This window comes from Monodelphis domestica, chromosome 7 (assembly GCF_027887165.1).
Source record: "Monodelphis domestica isolate mMonDom1 chromosome 7, mMonDom1.pri, whole genome shotgun sequence".
NCBI classification, from domain to species: domain Eukaryota; kingdom Metazoa; phylum Chordata; class Mammalia; order Didelphimorphia; family Didelphidae; genus Monodelphis; species Monodelphis domestica.
Genome location: NC_077233.1, coordinates 88,227,948 through 88,251,078, shown reverse-complemented (window position 1 = coordinate 88,251,078; position 23,131 = coordinate 88,227,948). Strand labels below are relative to the sequence as shown.

At 35.6% G+C, this 23,131-nt stretch overlaps 1 protein-coding gene across 16 annotated transcripts in view; it reads right to left on the bottom strand.

Annotated features, from left to right (window-relative positions):
- Positions 1–23,131, bottom strand: part of DCAF1 (DDB1 and CUL4 associated factor 1) — a 122,361-nt gene that overhangs the window by 50,496 nt on the left and 48,734 nt on the right. For all 16 annotated transcript variants that reach the window (XM_056805004.1, XM_056805008.1, XM_056805000.1 and 13 more), the window contains exons 3-5: positions 12,876–12,952; positions 6,989–7,062; positions 5,076–5,189 (exon numbers count right to left, since the gene is read on the bottom strand). In XM_056805004.1, the coding sequence (XP_056660982.1) occupies positions 5,076–5,189; positions 6,989–7,062; positions 12,876–12,952 (265 nt within the window). The remainder of the gene's footprint in view (positions 1–5,075; positions 5,190–6,988; positions 7,063–12,875; positions 12,953–23,131) is intronic.

The following is a 23,131-nucleotide window of genomic DNA, read 5'->3' as shown; positions in this document are numbered from 1 at the left end:
GACCACCTACTAGCTACATCACTGAAACAGACATATGAAAAAGGCATTCCACTTATTAGGAATAAATTTAATTGGGCATAAGACTGCTCCAAAATCCAATTATAGTCCTAATCAATTACAATGTCTACCCTGATGTAGTCCTCGGCAAACTCAGCTTGCAAGGGTTTAGAGAGAATGCCCTTAAGATGTCAACATACTCATAACTGGCCCATAACATATCCAGACAAGGCCTTCTACCCTCACAGGCTCTTAGAGGATGTAAAAAAATCCCAATAGAGCTAACAAACTCATACCTCTTGTTCCCCTTATCTCTATGATCCATTTTCCCTGTTACTTCTACCCACACTCTCATTCCCATTCAACCTCAGCCCTTCCCAATTTCTTCTCTCTTCTACTCTCCTGTTCTATTATAATCTCTGGAAAACCAATTCTGTTAGCAGGAAACCCCCCAATATCTCATCTTTCCATCTTCTATTCTGATATGTAAGATAACCTGGCATCCTCTAGAAGACATTGCATCCTGGGCTATCATCTTTAGTGTAGTTTGCTCTTTCCGTCATGCCTCCTGACCAGCTGGTTCAGTATACAACATACTCCTTCCAAACCATCACCATTTCTAGACTCATCTTTTCCTGCCATCGCTCTGAAATCTCTCCTGACATTGACTTCATCTAGAATTCTACTATCCAGTCTACATCCTTGGTTCTATTTCTAGGCTCTTTCCCTTCTTTCAAATGGAGGTCAGCACCTGGTTCCTATCTATACTTGTCATCATTCTTAGGGGATTTTCCCTTGAATACATTTAGTCTCTCAATTCATTATTCTCTAACACTCATGAAAATTTTTTTTTTCTTCACCTGTGCAATCTACAAAAATGAATATACCTTAAATTCAATTCAACAACTATTGATAAAGCATCAAATATATGTCATATACTCTATTAGGAACCTGAGATATCATGGCCAAAATGAAAATTGCTTCTGCCCTCAAAAAGTTTACATTCTACTGCAGGAATATCATCATCATCAATAACTGGACCATCTATATAACCTTGAACCTTGAAATTCTCTTCTGATCAAAATAGCTCCCCTCTTTCTACCACTCTCCTTGCCTCAACCATGGCTTCAAGATTCCTCGATTCTTCCCTAGCCTCCAAATCAGGCATCCTTCCTCTGGTCTCACTGTCCTTGGCTCAGATATACACTTATTCACTCCCTTGTTCCTCTGCCACTCACACTGTGACAATTTTCAACCCCAGGTCATGACCATTATCAACTTTTTTTGCTCCTAATCTCAAACCTCTTAAGAGTACTGGAGGAAGCCATAGTGGCATATTGTTAGACTTACTAAAATAACGTAAAGAGCTAACATAGAAGTAGTGCTGTTCTATTTGGCAGGCAATATGGCATAGTGGATAGAGGATCAGTTTTGGAAACTTGAAGATCTGACTTTAAATCCTGCCTCCAACCCAGACTTTATCACCATTCTGTCACTCAACAGTTCCAAGTCCCCAGGTAACTCTCTAAGACTATACACAAATTACCGAGAAGTTGCTGATCTGCATTAGTGAAAAGAATCTACACGAGTTCCCCTACATAAGTAAAAACACAGATCTGAATCAGAAAGAAAAAAAGAAAGAAAGAAAGAAAGAAAGAAAGAAAGAAAGAAAGAAAGAAAGAAAGAAAGAAAGAAAGAAAGAAAGAAAGAAAGAAAGAAAGAAAGAAAGAAAGAAAGAAAGAAAGAAAGAAAGAAAGAAAGAAAGAAAGAAAGAAAGAAAGAAAGGAAACAAAGAAACAAAGAAAGAAAGAAAGAAAGAAAGAAAGAAAGAAAGAAAGAAAGAAAGAAAGAAAGAAAGAAAGAAAGAAAGAAAGAAAGAAAGAAAGAAAGAAAGAAAGAAAGAAAGAAAATGTAATATGCTTGGCCTTTTGGTGCTCTTCCCATTTTACCACATCATGTTATTCAGTCTCAACTAAGTCATCACTGCCACAAGGTTATCCTTTCACTATTCCCTTTTTTTACACTGGATGGTTCACCGAGGAGGGGAAGGAAGAGAAGATAGGCTTGGAAGTTACAAGATAACCCTTTGATTCAAGGAAAAGCTTTGGACACTACAAAGTTCTTTTAATGACCTCAAGATAGTCCAATTCGGTATCCTCTACTAGTAAAGTGCTTGGCCCAACACAGTGCTTATTTGTCATATTTGACCAAGATAAATAGATTGATAGATGAGCTCTTTAAGTTGTCCCTCTAATTGTATATCAGAGTCTGGACAAAAGAAACTCTTCATTTACTTGTTTTTTCCTGTGCAAGTGGATCAGATAACTCTTTTGAGTGATTTTAAATCTCAATTAAGAGATTCTGCGTATTCCAAAGTTTGATATAACCAGTACAACCAATATAAACTACAAAGAAGAATATCGAAGGACTTCACATCAAAAAGAAATCCATAACTTGGATCTTGTGCTAGACATCTCCATTACAAAATCAAATGCAAAACCACAAGTTTTATGTTGTACCTGATGTTAGTAAGTGATGAATTCACTTTCATGGAAATTTTGATTAATTTTGAGATTATGCAAGGAAGAGAGTACAAGATAGTGTTTTGCTCTATTGAATCAAATACTTTTCAATCAACAATCAATAAATTCAATGGGATCTTGAATTTGTTACATCTTTCAATCAATTGTTGGATAGTAAATGTGGTCTAGTATAGAATTTCACTTATAAAAACCTAAATGTTCTCTACTAATACCTTCACCAAGAATGCCCTCAATGTATAAGTAGATTATTCTCATTAAAAATGTTATATAGATGGGAAAGTAAATACTTTTAAAAGTATATTATTTGTATTTTTAAAACATATGTGTTCACACACGTATGCATGGGATGATAGTAGGTAAAATTCAAGACCAAGAAAGAAATTTTTCCTGTGCCTTCTATGTCTTTTCTCCTTCACATACTGTGAAAATCAATTCTTCAATGTCCTCATGATCATAGAGACTCTAACAGATCTATATGTATATGTATCTGTATATAAGCTTTTCCCATTTTTATTCTCTTCAGTGTTACCTTCTACATCTTCTATAAGCACATCTGGGGCTATGGAAATTAAGAGCCCAAATGTAATGGTTCCACTACACTTGATGATGAAAGAGCATTAAAAAAAAATATTTGCAAATCTTTTTCATCTTTCATTAATTTATTGTCCACTTTCCAGTTTCATCTTTAAATGCCCTCAGGATGACTTTGTTTAGATGAATCTCTTACCAAGCTTTCCTTAGATTGGTTTTATCCTCAACTATTTTTATGAGGTGATAATTTAAACCAAATTTCATCTAAGATTTTTACAAATAAGTTTATAGTCTAAAAAGGGGTTGCATTTGGTTACTATCTTCATTTAGCCAAAAGGCAAATTGTTTGCTAAAGCACTCTCTTCTCTTTCAGTCTATTTAAAAGCTTACAAAGCCTACAGCCAATACCTTCACCCAGTTTATGCCTACTAATGAGATTGATTTCAGACTGCTTCATCTAATCCAAATTTAAGTCTTGCCTTTAGGGAATATAATAGTGGCTAAAGTTATTTACAAAAATATTTGTCTACTTTGAACAAAGTCTAGCATTAAAATGTTTGTGATGTGAGATAGGTTATTTATTAAGTGGTTGCTGTGTGTCAGCAACTGTGCTAAGTGCTGGGAATACAAAACAAGAAAAAAGATGGTCCCTGCCCTCAAGAAGTTTACATTCTAATGAAGGAAGATAATACATAAAAGGAAGTTGAAAAGTGGAGGGGGGTGAAGATGGGAGTGAGGATCCAAAAGAAGTCCAGGGATCAATAGCCAAACCAGATCTGGAGAGAGCATGGCTCACTCTAAGACAGTCAAAAATCCATAAGGAAATGACCCACATTTATGAAAATAATCCTTTTTCCCAAAAAATGACTGTACAAAGGATATAAGAATAGACAATTCTCAAAATAATTATCAATTCCACAAATTATCAATAACATATATGATTTGAAAACTAAGTATATAAAATAGTGAAATCTATACTAATCAAGAGAAATGCAAATGAAAGCAACCTAGACACCACATTCATCTATTACATTAGCAAAGACAGTAAAAATGAAGTTTAATACCAGCAGGGTCTTATAAAAACAGGCACATTATTACATTGATTATAGACCTGTACCATTGGTACAATCCATTTGGAAAGCAGCATCTAATACAATAAATTACAAAATTGTTTATGGTAATTCCACTACTAGTGCTATACTCAATAGATGTTACTGAAAGTAAAAAAAAAATTGTATTAAAATATTTCTAACAACATTTGCAATAGTGAAAATCTAGCAACAATCATATGATCAACAACCATGTGACTAAGTGGCTCAAAATATGATATGTGATTGTAATGGAACATTACTGGATGAAAAACACAAAGAATTATGAAAAGAATTATGAAATAATGCATTAAAGAAAACAAAAAACCAAAAGAAATATGTATTCTGATTAAAGATAGGTGATCAGTGTGATAGATAAGACCTGAGTTTAAATCTGGCCACAGATAATTCTTAGCTGAGTGACCCTGTTATAAATAAGTTATAACTTGGTCTGTTTCAATTTCCACATATGTAAAATGCGGATAGGAAGATAATAAGAGCTTACCTCTCAGGGGTGCTGTGAGAATAAAATGAGATAACATTTGTAAAGCACATTGCAAACCTTCAAGTACTATATAAATGATAGCTATAATAATAAAATTACTACAAATAACAAATTCTGGGGGAAACTACACAGAAAAATTTCAAAATGAGATAAACTTAATAGGATGTTAAACTTAATATACATAATTTTAAAAAACTAACAAGTTTATACTTCTATAAAATTTTTTGTTCTTGTTTGTATATGAATCGTCTTATTAATGGTTAAATTTATACTTTTTTAATGTGATGCCACTAGAAACATTAGAGTGAGAGATTTCTTTAAGCATAAATTATGTACTTTACATTATAAAGTACATGATGGCAAAAAATTTTAGAAATTCCTAAGTTAAACACCTTTCTTTAAATTAGGTACCTTTTCTTGAAAGACAACAGCAGTTTCCAGCCCAGGCATGATATCTAACAAGAGTCTGCAAGCAGCTGTGTTCAAAGGAGGCTCTCTGCTTGTCATCACATATGCATTCACCAACTATAGGATGAAAAAGGACTATTTAGAAATTCAATCTAGGAAAATTAAAGCAATGTAATAAATCTGTTCATCTAAAAACTGTTAAAGAGAATGTTGTCAATCAGTATGTAACCCTTCAATTATTATTACAAGCAACCTTCAGGTACACAGCTTTGAAGTCAATAGAGAACATTTATCTTTTACAACAGTGCCTTCAAAATATATTAACATGACATACTTGCAAAGAGAAAATCACATAATAAAAGATAACTTTTAAAAAATGACAACTCAGCAACAATGGAAATTAAAGGGAAATGGACCACATCAAGTAAAAGAGAAATCCCCAACTTAGTTATCAAAGAAGTCAGCCACCAGAACTGGAATTGACATTATGTGTCAGCGGATCCTTGGCAACAACTAAAGTCTCTGAATTCCAAAAAAAGTTTATATAAAGAGATTTACAAAAAGGATAGATTTAAACTTCATGCTTTACAGAAGAGCATAACTTCAATTCCCAAGAAAACCCAATGGGGGAAAATAAACAAATAACTGTTGAAAAGAAGGCATTATACAAGAAAAACTTTTGACACCTCCTACTCAATGCTTAAACAAAAACATGTCTACTCTTAAAAAAACAATAATGAGCTACACTTCCTCTGCCACTTTTTTGCCTTCTAAATCCAGGAATAAAGAAATGAAGAAGAAATATGTCAATTCAACATTTTGTCAAACTACAAAAGTACCCTAGAATCTCTTACCAAATACCTTGAAGCTGAATAAACACAAATGAGAGAACATGTTACACAAAAACTAGTACAAACCTACCACCAAGGAAGCTTATTTAATACTTTTCTTCCAAATGAATGCCATACCCATTGAATTACCAAAAAACTTTTTTACTAAATTAGAAAAAACCGTAACAGGGGGCACCTGGGTGACTCAGTGGATTGAGAGCCAGGCCTCAAGGCGGGAGGTCCTAGGTTCAAATATGGCCTCAGACACTTCCCAGCTGTGTGACCCCGGGCAAGTCACTTAACCCTCATTGCCTAGCCCTTACCACTCTTCTGCCTTAGAACCAATACACAGTATTGATTCCAAGATGTAAGTTAAGGGTTAAAAAAACAAACAAACCCATAACAAAGTTCATTTGGAAGAACAAAAGTTCAAAGATATTCAGGCAAATCATGAAAAAAAAAAGCGAAGGAAGGTGGCCTTGCAGTCCCAGATCTCAAACTATACTATAAAGCAGTGGTCATCAAAACTATATGGTACTGGCTAAGAGACAGAAAGGAGGATCGGTGGAATAGACTTGGGGTAAGTGACCTCAGCAAGACAGTCTATGACAAACCCAACGACCCCAGCTTTTGGGACAAAAATCCACTATTTGATAAAAACTGCTGAGAAAATTGAAAGACAGTATGGGAGAGATTAGGTTTGGACTAACATCTTACACCTTACACCAAGATAAACTCAGAATGGGTGAATGACTTCAATATAAAGAAGGAAACTATAAATAAATTAGGTGAATACAGAATAGTATACATGTCAGATCTTTGGGAAAGGAAAGATTATAAAACCAAGCAAGACTTAGAAAAAACATCACAAAATGTAAAATAAATCATTTTGATTATATCAAATTAAAAAGTTTTTGTACAAACAAAGCCAAATGAAATTTGTTTTATAACAAATCCACTTTCTCTAATTCCCATTTGGTGCAACCTAAGTCATTATGATAAGTAAATTAATGACAAAAGATAATGAAATCATAACATTTGTTGATTAAAATCTACAGAATAAATAAATGAAAAAAGCAAACCTACTGCATTCATGAAATCATCATTCTTAAAGAGTATTCTCAATAGGTGGCCCAGCATACATTCGGGATCAGCTCGACCTGCCAAGACAAAAGGGAAGGAATAACGGTATGAGTCAGCCATTCCAGTTACATTCACATAGTCAGAATGCTGGAAGGGGACCCAGGATATTGATTATACATTTTTTTAAAAACCTGGATGAGAGTGAACAAAGAAAAAAATTAAAATCTCCTGAAAAAAACTGGATTTCAGAAATTATTTCATAGGCTTCAGTCAGTCAGTAAACATTTATTAAGGGCTTACTATGTGCCAGGTCATGCTAAGCAATAGAAATACAAAAGAGACAAAGATCAGTCCTTGCTCACAACTAGGTACAAACAAAATAGAGGATAAACTATAAAGAATAGAGGGGAGGCAATATAGAATTAAGGAAGATCAGAAAAGGCATCCTGTAGAAGGTAGACTTTTAGCTCGGACTTTCAGAAAGCTAAGAGGCAGAAATAAGGAGGGAGGATACTTTTAGTGGGGCATTAAGGGGAATTTCTGAAGTGTACCAAGTTACTTTTCCAAACTAGATATAGAGAAAACCTAGATTAAAATCCCACCTTATTTAAATTGTGTGATTTTGCGCAAGTCATTTAATATCCCTGGGCCTTTGTTTTTTCATCTGGTAATATAAGGTTGGAGGAGATGGCCACAATTCCCTTATAGCTCTAAATCTATGATTCTATGAATACTGATCTAACAAGAAATAAGTTTCAGGAGGCTCTATCATAGGGAGCTAAGAAAAAAAGATGGTAGGATAAGCCAGGGTTAATAAGGAAGCTTTTGGGGGAACAAAGTATACAGCTGAAAGAAGGGGTTGGTTCAATGACTAGCCTCCCCCAGAAAAACACCAGTAAGGCTTCCAGCAGCAAAAGTATCTTTAAAAAGGTACAAGTTAATCACCTAGTTCTACAGAGCCAATAACCACTGACATCTTTTTCACATACACCTTTTTTTTTGACCCTTAACTTACATCTTAGAATCAATGCTGTATATTGGTTCTAAGGCAGAAGAGTGGTAAGGGCTAGGCAATGGGGGTCAAGTAACTTGCCCAGGGTCACACAGCTGGGAAGTGTCTGACGCCACATTTGAATCTAGGATCTCCCATCTCTGAGCCTGGCTCTCACTGAGTCACCTAGCTGCCCCTTTCACATACACTCACTCTTGAATATTGAGGAAAGGAAAAGCAAGCTATTGACCTAGGCTATGTGAAGAAATAGTAACAACAATAATAATACCTAACATTTATAACATACTTATTACGGTACCATGTACTTTGCTAAACATTTTACAATTATCTCCTCATTTGATCTTCACAACAGGCCTGGGAGGTGCTATTATTATCCCCATTTTATAGATGAGGAAACAGGCAGTGAGGTTAAGTGACTTACCCAAGGCCACATAGTTAGTGGGTGTCAAATGCTGGATTTGGACTTGGATCTTACAGACTTCAGGCTCAGTGCTCTATCCATTGAGCCATCTAGTTGGCCCAAAGTATACTAATAGGTGTGAAGATTGGATTTAGCTATCTCCTGATTTGTAACAATGAAAATGCTTGGCCTAACAAAATCAGGGATGTCTTAGGAACTTTGCATTATTCCACCCTACTATGTCTAACAAAATTGCCTGGCACAAGCCAGGCAGGAGAAATCCTATACCCTTCCCTTCTCCCTTCTTAATAATTTCTTTCCACTATATTAATTAAATCACCATAAATTTCAAGTTGACCTGGGTATTTTTTTTATTTGGAATATCCCATGGTGACCAATAATTAATATAGTTTAGGTCACAATGCTAAAATTATCCTTTACATAGGTTTTATTTTTAAATTAAATTAAAATATAAGTTTCTGCATTTTACTAATCACTGTTATATACTAATTTGAAAAAGACCATCATATTAGCTTCCTTTTTGGGCCTCAGGATGACAAAACCTGACTGACATTCAATTTTGGGTCACAGAAAAAAAGATTGAGAACTATTTTAAGTGGAATTTTACATAGGTATATTAAAGAATATAAAACTCAAAAAACACAAAATACTTTGGATTACAAGAATTGTTAAAATCATTCAAACCATGATCTTCAGTTTTATAGATTAAAAAACTAAGGCCTTATGTTTTACTGTTAGCAAACAAAATTTAATATAACTAAGGTCTTAAAAAAATTAATTTTACAACTTCAATAGGAAAGATATCATTCTGCCCTTTCCATCTCTCCATGATGACTGCTGGCATTTTTTTCTGACATATGCCTATTTCCTATTCAAATCCGCTTTCATAATTTCCCATTATGTTTATCTTCATCCTTACATTATAAAGCATTTACTGAATCCATGTTGTATCAACTAATGTATTTTCACTCTGTAAAGTTTACATCTGAAAACTCTAGTGAAAGTATGGCAGAGGGTCTAGTATGAACCCTTTGGCCACTCTGATTTGTAATACCTAATGAAACTATTTTATGTGTGAGAACAAAACTATCAGTATAGAAGACAGCAGAAAAATCAGATAATAAATTATTTGTTCTTTCATGCCTTCCATCTTCATTGCTATTATTCACAAATATACTCCATATTTCAGATTTATTAAAAAACAACAGTGGCCATAGTACAATGGGAAGTATTTTTTTTAAAATAACTCTTACCTTCCATCTTAGAATCAATACTATAACTGTATATTGGTTCCAAGACAGAGGAACAGTAAGGGCTAGGCAATAATGGTTAAGTGACTTGCCTAGGGTCACACAGCTAGGAAGTGTCTGAGTCCAGATTTGAATCTAGGACCACCTGTTTCTAGGCCTGGCTCTCAATCCACTAAGCCACCCAGCTTCCCCCAATGGGAAAAATTCTTCATCTGGTCAGAACATCGGTTCAAATTCTGGCTCTATCATTTATCAACTGTATAACTTAGAATAAGCCACATCATCTCTGTGCCTGTAAAATGAGATGGAAAGGGAAGGTAAGAGATTCAGTGGATTGAGCTGACCTAGAAACAGGAAGCCATAGGTTCAAATCTGGCCTCAGACACTTCCTGGTTATGTGACCCTGGGCAAGCCATTTAACTCCAAATGCCTAGCCCTTATCAATCTTCTGCCTTGGAACCAATATACATTTTTGACTCTACAATGGAAAGTAATTTATTTTTTTTAATTAATAATAAAATAAAATGAGATGGAGCTAGAGTATATAACCTTCAAGTTCCCTTCAAATTCTAATATTACCATGTTATATAAACTGCTTGAATAAAGAAATTGTTTCATTTTTGTCTTTACATCTCCAGAGCTTTGGATTTTGCCTTGTTCACAGTAGATATTTTTTAAATGATTGTTAAGTTATTACTGAATTAGAATTCTGGTTATAGGACTTATATTCAACACTTAAATTTTCTCTTAAATCTGATACTTTTAGCTAAATTAACCAGAAAGAAAAAGAGTAAATAGTTCTAACTACTGGGCAATGGAAGGAACACAAAAATAATAGCAATAGCAATAACAACAGCTTGCATTATTTAACATTTTAAGGTTTAGAAAAAGTTTTACAAATACCATCTCATTTTATTTTTACAACAACCCTGGGAAATAGTTACTATTGTTATTCTCATATTACAGATGAGGAAACTGAATCATAGAAAGTGGTTAAGTGACATGCCCAGAGTCACTTATTTAATAACTACAATGAGATTTGAACTCAGGTCTTCTGGAGTCCAGGTCCAGCCCTCTCTCCACCACTACACCACCTAGAAGCTTTTAAAACAACAATGAAGTTCCCTAGATCTACTCCATCAGACTGTATTAGAGGTGAGAATATAAAATTATAATGTCTTTGTTCCAGGAAACAATCTAGAATTATACTAGAAAGGTCACTGCACCCTGTCTACTCTGACCAATGTTACAAGTTCTTCAAAGAGGACAAAAGCAAACAGAAAAGTGACATGTGCACAAAAATATTTATAGCAACTTTTTTGTGACAGTACAAAATAAAAAACAAATGGGATATTCTTAATTATGAAATACTAAAACAAAAACATAATAGAAAATTATTTTGTTATAAAAATAATGAATAAGAAATTAAAATTTGAAATGACTTGTTAGAGTTTGCTAAGTGGCATGATGGATACAGTGCTTGTCCTAGAGTCCAAAAGATCTATGTTCAAATCCTGCCTCAAACACTTAATAAACTATGTGACCTGGGTATAAGGCAAGTCACTTCACCTTTGTCTGATTTGGTTTCCTATAAGACAGGGATGATAATAGCACCTACCTCCCAGGATTACTGTGAGGAAAAAAATGAGATAATATCTATAAAGTGCTTTGCAAATCTTAAGGCACTATATAAATGCTAGCTATTACTATTGTATGAACTATTCAGAATAAAATAAGGAAAGTCAAGATAACAATCCATGTAACCACATCATCAAAAAACAAATCATTGAAAGGCATCAGAATTCAAATCAATGCAGTGCTTAATCTTGATTTAGAATTCCAAGACATACCTCACCCTTTTGTCAGAGAAGCAATGAACTATAAGTATAGAATAAAGCATATGTTGTCAGACATGGCCAATGCATTGATATGTTTACTATACATATGAGGGAAGAGAGGGGTCTATGGTGAAGGAGTATCTTTGGGGCATTAGCTATATGAAGAAAAAAAGACTTCAATACATTTTTTTTTAAAACCCTTACCTTCCATTTTGGAGTCAATACTGTGTATTGGCTCCAAGGCAGAAGAGTGATTAAGGGCTAGGCAATGGGGGTCAAGTGACTGGCCCAGGGCCACAGAAGCTTGGAAGTGTCTGAAGTCATATTTGAACCTAGGACCTCCCGTCTCTAGGCCTGGCTCTCAATCCACTGAGATACCTAGCTGCTTCAATACAATTTTTTTTAATACAAAAGAACTATAAAAGGGGCATAGAAGAGAAAATTTAGGGAAATGGTTTCGGAAGAACAAACAATGAATATTATTAAATTAATGGGATATTGAGGATGTAGTTATTTTGGTATGAAGACTAGAAAGAAAAGAATATATATGTGGCCTATGCAGAGTCAGATCAGTGTTACAGTCCCATTCTTTGGATTCTATAGCCATCAGTCTTTGCACTACTTCACAAGGATGCTGCCAGACTTTTCTGAAATGATACTGTGCATTTATTAGTTATAGTTACATCTTTATATCCTCTATGAGACTACAAGTGCCATGACAAGTTTCACATCTTATCTAAACTTTGAAAAACCCTATGTCTAACATACAATAGGCACTTAATGTTTGTAATTATTGTTATTATAGAACAAATAGTTGCTTTGTTGTCAGTTACTTACTTTGTAAAACAGGCATAATCCCATTATCTAAAAATGTAATGGCTTAAGGGGAGAATATGAAAAAAATTCACTCCAGATTTTGGGGTTTTCAAAAAATGAAAGAAAAAGAGAAAAAGAAAAAAGAAGGTCTTAAATTATTCAGGCATTCATCCTTCTAAACATATCAAATGTTATTTTTTAAGCCAATCAAGATAAATATAATGTAATTTAGGCTCCCAAAGAAAGTGACTTTTGATCTGCAAAGGATGTCCTACCCTCAAAACATTACATATGCTTCAATTTCACCCAGAATTTCCTATTTTTCCCCCTTCCTTCATTTTTATCATGGTTTCAGAATTCCTGGAAACTTTACAAGTCTAAAGATACTCACATTCTCCTCAGAATAACATATAGGAAACAAATGGGGTAACATGCAAACATTATCTGAACTAACTGGAAAAAGGCAGTCTCATAATATAAAACATTTACTACAACTAGCAGCTTTTTTATTTTACAAAGATCAAACACAAGAATCAATAAAAAGAGATCTTACCAGGATGTCTATCATCAAATGGATCTGGATCTCCCTTACGATATTCTTCAGTTTCTTTCTCAATCAACTCTGACATCCTAATACAAAAGGAGAGGAAAGTTCTGGTCATAAACTGGCAAGTGTACTAAAAAAGCAACTTAACCTATAATAGGCATTCAAACAATCAAAGCATAAGCTTCTTCGGAATAGTGACTTTCATTCTTATTTGTATCCCTGTAGCCAAGCACCATTCTTTGAATATGGCAAGAACTTAACAAACTTGTTGATTGATTGAAATCATACTTGTAAAAAGAAAGTCACTAATAATAAAAGGAGAAATTTATTGAGATTAATGTGAACATTTTTGTGAAACATTAGCCTACTAGTGGAAAATGATCAAGATTTGCTCCTTCCTTTGAAACACAAGCATGACAGCATTGAAACAAACATGTAAGCATGTGTTTTGTCAAAAGTATTTGAATTCTAACAGTGAAGGAGAAACTCCTACAAATAACCATTTCGGCCCAAAAAGGAAAATAAGGGGAAAAACCTAAGAGTAAGTAAGGAGGAGACAAATAAGAAAATGGGAAAGGAGAATCACAAACCAAGGTCTAAAACTTCACCCAGAAAGTAAATGAAACAATGACATTTTCCTGGGGCAAAAGAACTCAAAACTTACTACCAAACAAACAAACAAACAAAACAAACCCCACACACACACACAGAGAAACTGAGGAGACTGGCAAATCAAATGTGAAATTCAAACCCCTTTAGATTTAAAGACTATCTGAGATCTAATGCCTGCTAACCTGGACTCCATAATAATTGCCACACTAATTGGAATGAGCCCACAACTAAATAGTAATTCAGAATTTCATGGATTTAAATAGATAGGTACAGTAGGACTCTTTTTTTATCTATTCTTTTATTTATGTCTGCATAGTCTCTACAAATTGAGGTCTAGGAGGGTGTAACCAAATTCTCCTGACAACCAAGGGAACCAGTAGGTTCCAGTACCAGTAGGGAATAAATAATATGGTAGTCAGACTCTTTATATCTCTGCTTGGCCAATCTAAACAACTTCTGTTAACTTCCTAATAGGTATAAGTCTTTTTCCATCCCCTCTCCCCCAAATACACTGCCTATTTTGAAACAAATAGGTATGCCCTGGTGCAAAAAAAAAAAAAAAAGTTGTGGGTAGTTCTGAACAATTTCCCCATCAAGAGTACAAGTTATTTATGACTGAAATTATTCCTTTTACTGCAAATACTGAAATTCAAGAGAACTAAAAGGAAGCTAATATATTCTATGTACATATTCATATAATAATAGATAGCATTTATTAAATAGCACATTAAGTTTTGCAAAGCTCTTTACAAATATCCCATTTTATCCTTAAAAAAAAAAAAAGCCCTTGGGAGGTAGATACTTTGTTATTTCCATTTTTCATGAAATTAAGACAGAGGTAAAGTGACTTGCCCAGGAACACATAAGTGTCTTCAGATGTTCTAGACTACCAAGTCCAAAGCTACCTCTTTGGCTATTATCATTTTCCTTGTTACATGGAATAGGAAAGTTGAGGAATAAAAAACAAAACAAACTATGCATTTCATTGCTGGAGACTTCAAAAACCCTATGGCAAACCCAAATATTTCTAACTCTGGGAAATGAAAATTCAAGTAAAGAAGCAGTTACATATACTAATGCACATTAACCATATGATGCTACTAGAGAGCCATATAAATCTCTTTTGATGAACTGACTCTACCATTATATTTTGTGGTATATTGGAATTGGGCATGACTTGTGAGTTAAGAAAACCTGAGATAAAAACTAGCTTCATCCACTTACTGGCTGTGAGAACCAGCATAAGTCATTTAATTGAGGGTACCATCATCCTCCAGGTCAACCAGGCCTAAAACCTAGATGACTTCTCACTTGTGAACTTCACCTCTGTCTCCCCAGATGATTGCAGTGTCCTGAGCCTCAGTCTCCTAATTTGTAAAATGTAGATAGCAATAGTGGCATTTAACTTTTCAAAGTTGTTGTGAAGATCAAATGAAATATCAAATCTTTAAAGTGTAAATGTTTAAAGCAATATCTGTTATTACCAATTATAATATATAAAGCACTTAGCAAATCCTAAAATTCTATATATGCTAATTGTTACCATTAATAGTGTTTACACATGTTCTTTAGTGAAATAAAAATATTTTTAACCATAACAAAGTTCATTTGGAAGAACAAAGGATCAAGGATATCCAGGGAAATAAATACAAAGGAAGGTGGTGGCCTTGCAGTCCCAGATCTCAAACCATATTACAAAGCAGCGGTTATCAAAACAATTTGGTACTGGCTAAGAGACAGAAAGGAGGATCAGTGGAATAGACTTGGGGCAAGTGACCTCAGCAGGACAGTATACGACAAACCCAGAGAACCCAGTTTTTGGGACAAAAATCCACTATTTCATAAAAACTGCTGGGAAAATTGGAGGATAGTGTGGGAAAGATTAGGTTTAGATCAACACCTCACACCCTACACCAAGATAAATTCAAAATGGGTGAATGACTTGAACATAAAGAAGGAAACTATAAGAAAATTAGGCGAACACAGAATACTATACATGTCAGATCTTTGTGAAGGGAAAGATTTTAAAACCAAGCAAGACTTAGAAAGAGTCACAAAATGCAAAATAAATAATTTGGAATACATCAAATTAAAAAGTTTTTGTACAAACAAAACCAATGTAACTAAAATAAGAAGGAAAGCAACAAATTGGGAAACAATCTTCATAAAAACCTCTGACAAAGGTTTAATTACTCAAATTTACAAAGAGCTAAATCAATTGTACAAAAAATCAAGCCATTCTCCAATTGGTAAATGGACAAGGGACATGAACAGGCAGTCCTCAGCCAAAGAAATCAAAACTATTAATAAGCACATGAAAAAGTGTTCTACATCTCTTATAATCAGAGAGATGCAAATCAAAACAACTCTGAGGTATCACCTCACACCTAGCAGACTGGCCAACATGACAGCTATGGAAAGTAATGAATGCTGGAGGGGATGGGGCAAAGTAGGGACACTAATTCATTGCTGGTGGAATTGTGAATTGATCTAACCATTCTAGAGGGCAATTTGGAACTATGCCCAAAGGGCGATAAAAGACTCTGCCCTTTGATCCAGCCACAGCACTGCTGGGTTTGTATCCCAAAGACATCATAAGGAAAAAGACTTGTACAAGAATATTCATAGCTGCACTTTGTGGTGGCCAAAAATTGGAAAATGAGGGGATGCCCTTCAATTGGGGAATGGCTGAACAAATTGTGGTATATGTTGGTGATGGAATATTATTGTGCTAAAAGGATAATAAAATGGAGGAATTCCATGGAGTCTGGAACAACCTCCAGGAAGTGATGCAGAGCGAAAGGAGCAGAACCAGGAAATCATTATACACAGAGACTGATACACTGTGGTACAATCGAAGGTAATGGACTTCTCCATTAGGGACAATGCAATGTCCCTGAACAATCTGCAGGGATCTAAAAAACACTATCCACAAGCAGAGGATAAACTGTGGGAGTAAAAATACCAAGGAATAGCAACTGCTTGACTACAGGGGTGGAGGGGATATGACTGAGGAGAGACTCTAAATGAATACTCTAATGCAAATACCAACAACACAGAAATGGGTTCGAATCATGCGTTGGCTATGGGAGAGGTGGGGGGGAGGAAAAGAAAATGATCTTTGTTTCCAATGAATAATGTTTGGAAATGACCAAATAAAATAATGTTTAAAAAAATATTTTTAAACATTCTGTTAGTCTTAGGATTATTAGACACAAAAATAAGCAAAGGAAAATGCTATCCAATTTATCTTTTTGATATACAGAGGGAGAGGGGACTTTCAAGATTTTACTAGTAATGTTGAGGTAGCAGCACAAAATAGTGGAAAGCAGGAATAAAGCTGATAGAATAGAAAGAGTAATGACTGACTGATGGCTACTGGAATCAAAGGACCTGGGTTCAAATTCTGATTTTATTGATTACTTCCTGCATGACCTTGGCCAAGGGTCCTCCTAGATCTTAGTTTCCCAATATGGAAAATGAAACAATTGTCCTAGCTGATTTCTGAGCCTCTTCCAACACTAAACATGAACCTTTGGCCACCAGTCCTTGATTGAGGGAGGAAACTATGGTCAAGTCCCAACTCTGCCACTAACTAAGCAATGTCAGTCAGTAAACAAGTATCTAAGTGCTTCTTATTATGCTAAACACTGAAGATACAAAGAATGGCAAAAACAGCCCCTGCTAAGGAAGAACTCATACTCTGACAAAGAAGAAAGACATTATGCAAAAAGCTACATACAAGTAAGGTATACATAGTGTAAGCTAGGAGGTAATCTCAGAGGGAAGGCCCCAACATAACAAGGGGAAAATGGAGGAGAAAGGTCTTTTGTGGAAGAAATTTTTTGTCCTGAGGCTTGAAGGAAACCAGAGAATCCAGGAAGTAGAGGTAAAGAAGGAGAGCATTACAGGCATCGATAGTCAGGAAATGCAGTATTGAAGAAACAGCAAATAGACTGGTGTCCCTGGATCCTGGAATACATGGAGAGTAAAACATAAGGTAAGAAGGGGCCAAGTTGTAAAAGCCAAAAAGAGGATTGTTGATTAAGTAGAGAAATGACAGGGTTAGATCTGAACTTTAGCATCTGAATGGAAGGAATGGAGTGGAAAGAGACTTGAAGGACAGAAGCCAGACACAGAAGGTTAGTTACTGCAATCATCTGGGGAGACAGAGATGAAATTCACAAGTGAAAAGTCATCTAGGTTTTAGGCCTGGGTGACCTGGAGGATGATGGTACCCTCAAAAATGATAAGCAAGTTAAAAAAAGAAGGAAAGGTTTGGGAAAGAAAGAGGAGTTCAGTTTGGATGCTGGATTTAATATGTCTACAAGACATCTGGGGCAAAAAGTCCAATCAGCAGCTTTTAAAACTGGAGGTCAGGTGAGAGGGAAGGGCTGGATAGAAAAATCTGAGAATCATTTGCATAGAAATGATAGTGACATCTATAGAGGTTGATAAAAGCACCAAGAAAAAAATTATAGAGAAAAAAGAGAAGAGGGTCTAAGTCAGAGTTTTAGGGGACATCCACAATTAGCAAGTGCAAATGGGACCTGGATGGAGACAGAGAAAGAGATTAAAAATAATTAGTCAGACAGGTAGGAGGAGAATCAGAAGAGAGCAGTGTCATGAAAAACTAGAGAAAAGAATATAGAGGAAAAGAGGGTAATCAAGAGTGCCAAAGGTCACAGGGAGTTCAAGAAAAAAAAAAGAGGTTTGAGAAACATCCATTAGATCTGGCAAATAAGAGATTATTAGTAGCTTTGGAGAGAAGAATTTCAACCAAAAGATAAGATTGAAAGTCAAACTGCAGAACATTAAGAGGATGGTGAGAGGAAAAAAATAAATGGATACACTGTCAATGAAGGTCTTCTCAAAGAGTTTACCCACAAAAAGTAAAAAAATATAGAATGATCACTTCTGGGAATGAATGGATCAAATGACAGGGTTTTGAGATGAGGAAGAGATGGGTATTTTTGCAGGCAATATGGAAATAACTGCAGAAAAAAAGAGATTGAGCATCAGTGAGAAAGCAGGGCTAAAAGAGGTGATAATCTATAAGAAAGAAGAGTATGCACACGAAAGGGGTTTGTCGTAGGAAGGAAAAGGATCACTTCTTCACATGAGGCAGCTATGTATTAGGAGAGAAAGCATTTGAGTGATGTGAAGTGAACGGGAGAGGAGAAAAAGGAGCTCTCAATGAATGACATTTTTATAGTGAAATATCAAGCAAGGTTCTCAGCTGAGAGGATTGAAGGAAAAGAAGATGTGGGAGGGTTGCTGAGCATGGAAAAAGTTTGGAAAAGCTGCTGTGTTAAGTAGGATTGTGAATTGATTAGGTAGGTGTCAAAGGATTGCTTTGCTGTAGTGAGGGTCCAAATGAAAATATATATAGTAGTAGTAGTCTCTCGGTAACCGAGGATGACGATTGTCTTTGTGCGTTTTCATCTATGATAGATGAGTGTGCACAAAGACACTTGTGCGTGAAGGAGATTTAAGTGGAAAAGTCGTTGCACAGAGACAGTACCACTCTCTTGGCGTTGGAAGCCTGGGTCCAATGGCACGAAAAGTCATTACACCTGGAGACTTCCTCAGCTGCATTGGGTGGCCATGTTGTCTTTTGTGCTCCAATATGCCCTAAGCACTCCACAGTGCTTTGCTGCGTCACCATCTCAGCCGTTGAACCTTCTTATTGGTTTCTTCCATCTGTTCAGCCGAAGCAGTCTTCACATGCTGGGTGAGCAAAGCCCTGGTTCACCAGGGATCGACGACCCGATGGCTACCCTCACAAAGGTTGAAGCCGTTGCCCGAGGTGTGGCCACTGCCGCATGCTAGCAGCTAGTGGGAGCCACAAGTGAGAGCTGGATGTCAGGTGAGGGTCAGAGGCTGGAGAACTGCCCTAGGAGGGCACAACAAGCCCTCCATACCAGAGATACTACTCCTCCCTGAGCACCCCATACACCCCAAAAATATATCTGAAATAGAACAAATCAGCATAATTTGTGACATTCTCCAATTCTGTTCAGTAGCACATAGGTAGAAGTGGAGGTGGGAAGAACACAAGCCTGGACCATGGAAGACCATGCTCAAAGATAGGATGAAGGGACAAAGGACTCAAGAAGTAAAACATAACATAATGAAGAGTTGAACCATTTTGCCAAAAAGGGTCAATTGGGGAAAAGAAAAAAGTATAACCAGGGAAACAAAAAAGTGGAGGAACTAATAGGCACTAGGAGGGAAAAGAAAAGGGGAAAGTTTTAGGGTGCCTTCTAGCCTTTATATTTTATAATTCTATGATACAATCTGGAGAAGGCATCTCTTAGCATTTAATGGACAATCAGTATAAAAGGTTATAGTAAACTACAGGGCTTCCAATTCCCCAAAACTACAAAAAAAATATTTTTTATGTAAACACTCATTTTTTAATAATATTTTATTTCTCCCCCCAATTACATGTAAAAACAATTTCTAACATGCTTCTTAAAAATTCTGAGTCTCAAAAGCTCTCCCTTCTTCAATAAACAATCTAATACAGATTTCACATGTGCAAACAGGTTAAAAAAATTTCATATTAGTCCTTTTGTGGAAAACTCTTAACCAAAAATAAAAATGAACAAAGTAAAATATAGTATTCTTTGGTCTGTATTCGGACTCCATCAGTTCTTTCTCTGCAATCAGATGGCACTGGTCATCATGAGTCCTTTGGGATTGTCTTAGATCATTGTATTGCTGATGTTAATTTTAAAACTATTCCACCCTAATCAGACCATTCTTTAGAAGATGTTATTTAGCTATTTCTTGATCAGTAACAATGGAGATACTTGGAATAACAGAATCAGGTATTGGAAACTACATTTCTCCTCCCTTCTTAGTTTAACAAGATTTGGAAGGTCTACATCAAACTCAAGATTTAATTATCTAAGGAAATGGCCTTCAACAGACATGTGCAAAAAAAAAGGACAGACCTCTGGGCTGTCCTAAATCAAGCTAAATCATCACTGGTACAGATGAGATGCAGGAAAGTGATGTAAAACTGTCTATATAAGGCACATCACTTCCTCTCTCCTCCTCTTTCCCTGGCTGAGACTCTGGCTGAGAGTATGCTAGGCGTTTCGACATCTTGGAGAGTTGGGTGGTGAGTTTTTCCCTTGAGCTGATTCAGGTTCAGGTATCTTAGCTGAGCCCCTTTGGAGGTCAGGCTGATTCTTTCCTCCTTCACACTCAAATCCTTACTTTCTAGATGATCTAATCTTTTTGCCCAGTACTAGCCCCTTCCTTCTTCCTTCTTCTTAATCTCCTCCGCTAGATCAATTAAAGCACCATAAAATTTCCAGCTGACTTGGGTGTTCGTTAGGATTTTACAAATAAAATCCTTGGCGACCAAAAAATATTATTACATTCAGTCTCAGCCATAATTTTAATCCTTACAGTTAGAATAGCCAAGTTATTCACAGTTAATTCAACACTGTTGCTGTTACTATATGTAATGTTCTCTTGGTTCTGATCATTTTACTCTGCATCAGTTCATATTGGTCTTTCCAGTTTTCTTTCTGAAATCATCCTGCTCATCATTTCCCATAGCATAATAGTAGTCCCCTCACTTTCCAATTCTTTGCCACTAAAAATGAGCTGCAATAAATATTTTGTACAGATTATAATCCTAGCTTTACTGACCTCTGAGGACCTCCAATCCTTTAATGTAAAAGCTGCTAAAATCTTGTGTAACCCTGACAGTGGATCCATGATATTTAAATTGTTTCTTTTTGGTTGATTGTAATATTTTCTCCTCGACCTGGGAGTTCTGGGGCTTGGCTATAATTTAATTCCTGAGAGTTTTCATTTTGGGATTTCTTTAAGGAGGTGACTGGTAGATTTTTCCTATTTCTATTTTATCTTTCAGTTCTAGAACATAAGGACAGTTTTTCTTCATAATTTCTTGAAAGATATCTAGCTTCTTTATCTGCTCATATTTTAAGATTTTACATAAATATTCATTAGGGAAATTGGTCTGTAATTTTCTTTCTGTTTTTGGTCTTCCTAGCTTAGATATGAGAACCATACTTGTATCATAAAAAGAACTTGGTAGGACTCCATCTCTGCTTATTTTGCCAAATAGTTTATATAGTACTGGGATTAATTGTTCTTTAAATGTTTCATAGAATTCACCTGTGAATCCATCTGGCCCTGGGGATTTTTTCTTAAGAAGTTCATTGATTGTGTTTGTTCAAGTTCTTTTTCTAAGATGGAATTATTTAAGTATTTTATGTTCTCTTTTGCATGTTTTGCATGATAATACATCTATTACCCAGACTGAATTGCTTGCCAGCTCCATGACAGGGGAGGAAAGAAGGGAGGCAGACAATTTGTAACATAAAACTTTGGGAAACTATTTCCTCTTTTATTAATCTAGGCAATTTATATTTTTGTAAATATTTATTCATTTCACCTAGATTGTCAGATTTACTGTCACGAAGTTAGGCTCTAAGAGCCCCTAATGAGTGCTTTAATTTCTTCTTCATTGAGGTGAATTCACCCTTTTCATTTTTGATACTGGTAATTTGATTTTCTTTCCTTTTTTAATCAAATTAACCAATACTCATATCTATTTTACTTGGGTTTTTTTTTAATAGTACCAATTCCTAGTCTTATTTACTAGTTCAATAGTTCTTTTACCTTCAATTTGATTCATTTCTCCTTTTATTTTTGGGATTTCTAATTTGGTCTTTATCTGGGAATTTTTAACTTGTTCTTTTTCTAGTTTTGTTTTGTTTTTCATGCCCAATTCATTTATCTGCATTTTCTCTATTTTATTGATATAAGCATTCAAGGATATAAATTTTCCCCTGATTTTTACTTTGGCTGTATCCCACAAATTTTGATATGTTGTCTCCGCATAGTTATTCTCTTGAATGAAATAAATTACTTATAAGAGCTGACCCATCCATTTTGAGGAATTAGATTATTTAGCTTCCAATTAATTTTTAATTTGCTTTCCCATGAACCTTATTTATTATAGTTTTTTTTTTCCATTATGATAAAAAAAGTTACATTTATTATTTCTGCTTTTCTGAATTTGGTTGTGAAGTTTTTATGCCCTAGTGCAGTGATGGGCAACCTTTAAGAGATGGAGTGCCAGCCTCCCCTCCCAAGACTAAGGGCCATGCCCATGCCCCCTCAGAGACCACATTCTGTGCTCCTCCCACCACTGAGTGCTGGGTGCACCCTGCTTTCCCCCCTTACTCCACCCAGGGAAGGGAGGAAGCACTCCCATTGGATTACTAGAAAGGGGAGAGGGTGATGTAGTCAAGGCTTGGGGAGAGGGAGAAGAGAGGGAAGCAAGCACTCTACTCTGCTCCCTTGTACTTATATGAGCTATGACCCACTCAAACCTAGCTCCTCTCCAATGTGGAAAATGAGGGGACCTTGAAAATTTCAAAGTATACCCTCTTTAATCACTATTCAAGGAACCAGAAGCCATTTCAAATGCAACACTTTACTGAGAGAGAAAGAGAGAAAAAGGGGGGGGGGGGGGAGCAAAAAAACCCTAGCTTACAGGAAAACCTCTTATTTACAGGAAAGTATAACCCTCAGGTTAAATGACATGATCCTGACACATTCACCCCATCATGGTCCAGCCTTCCTGAAAAGGGTAT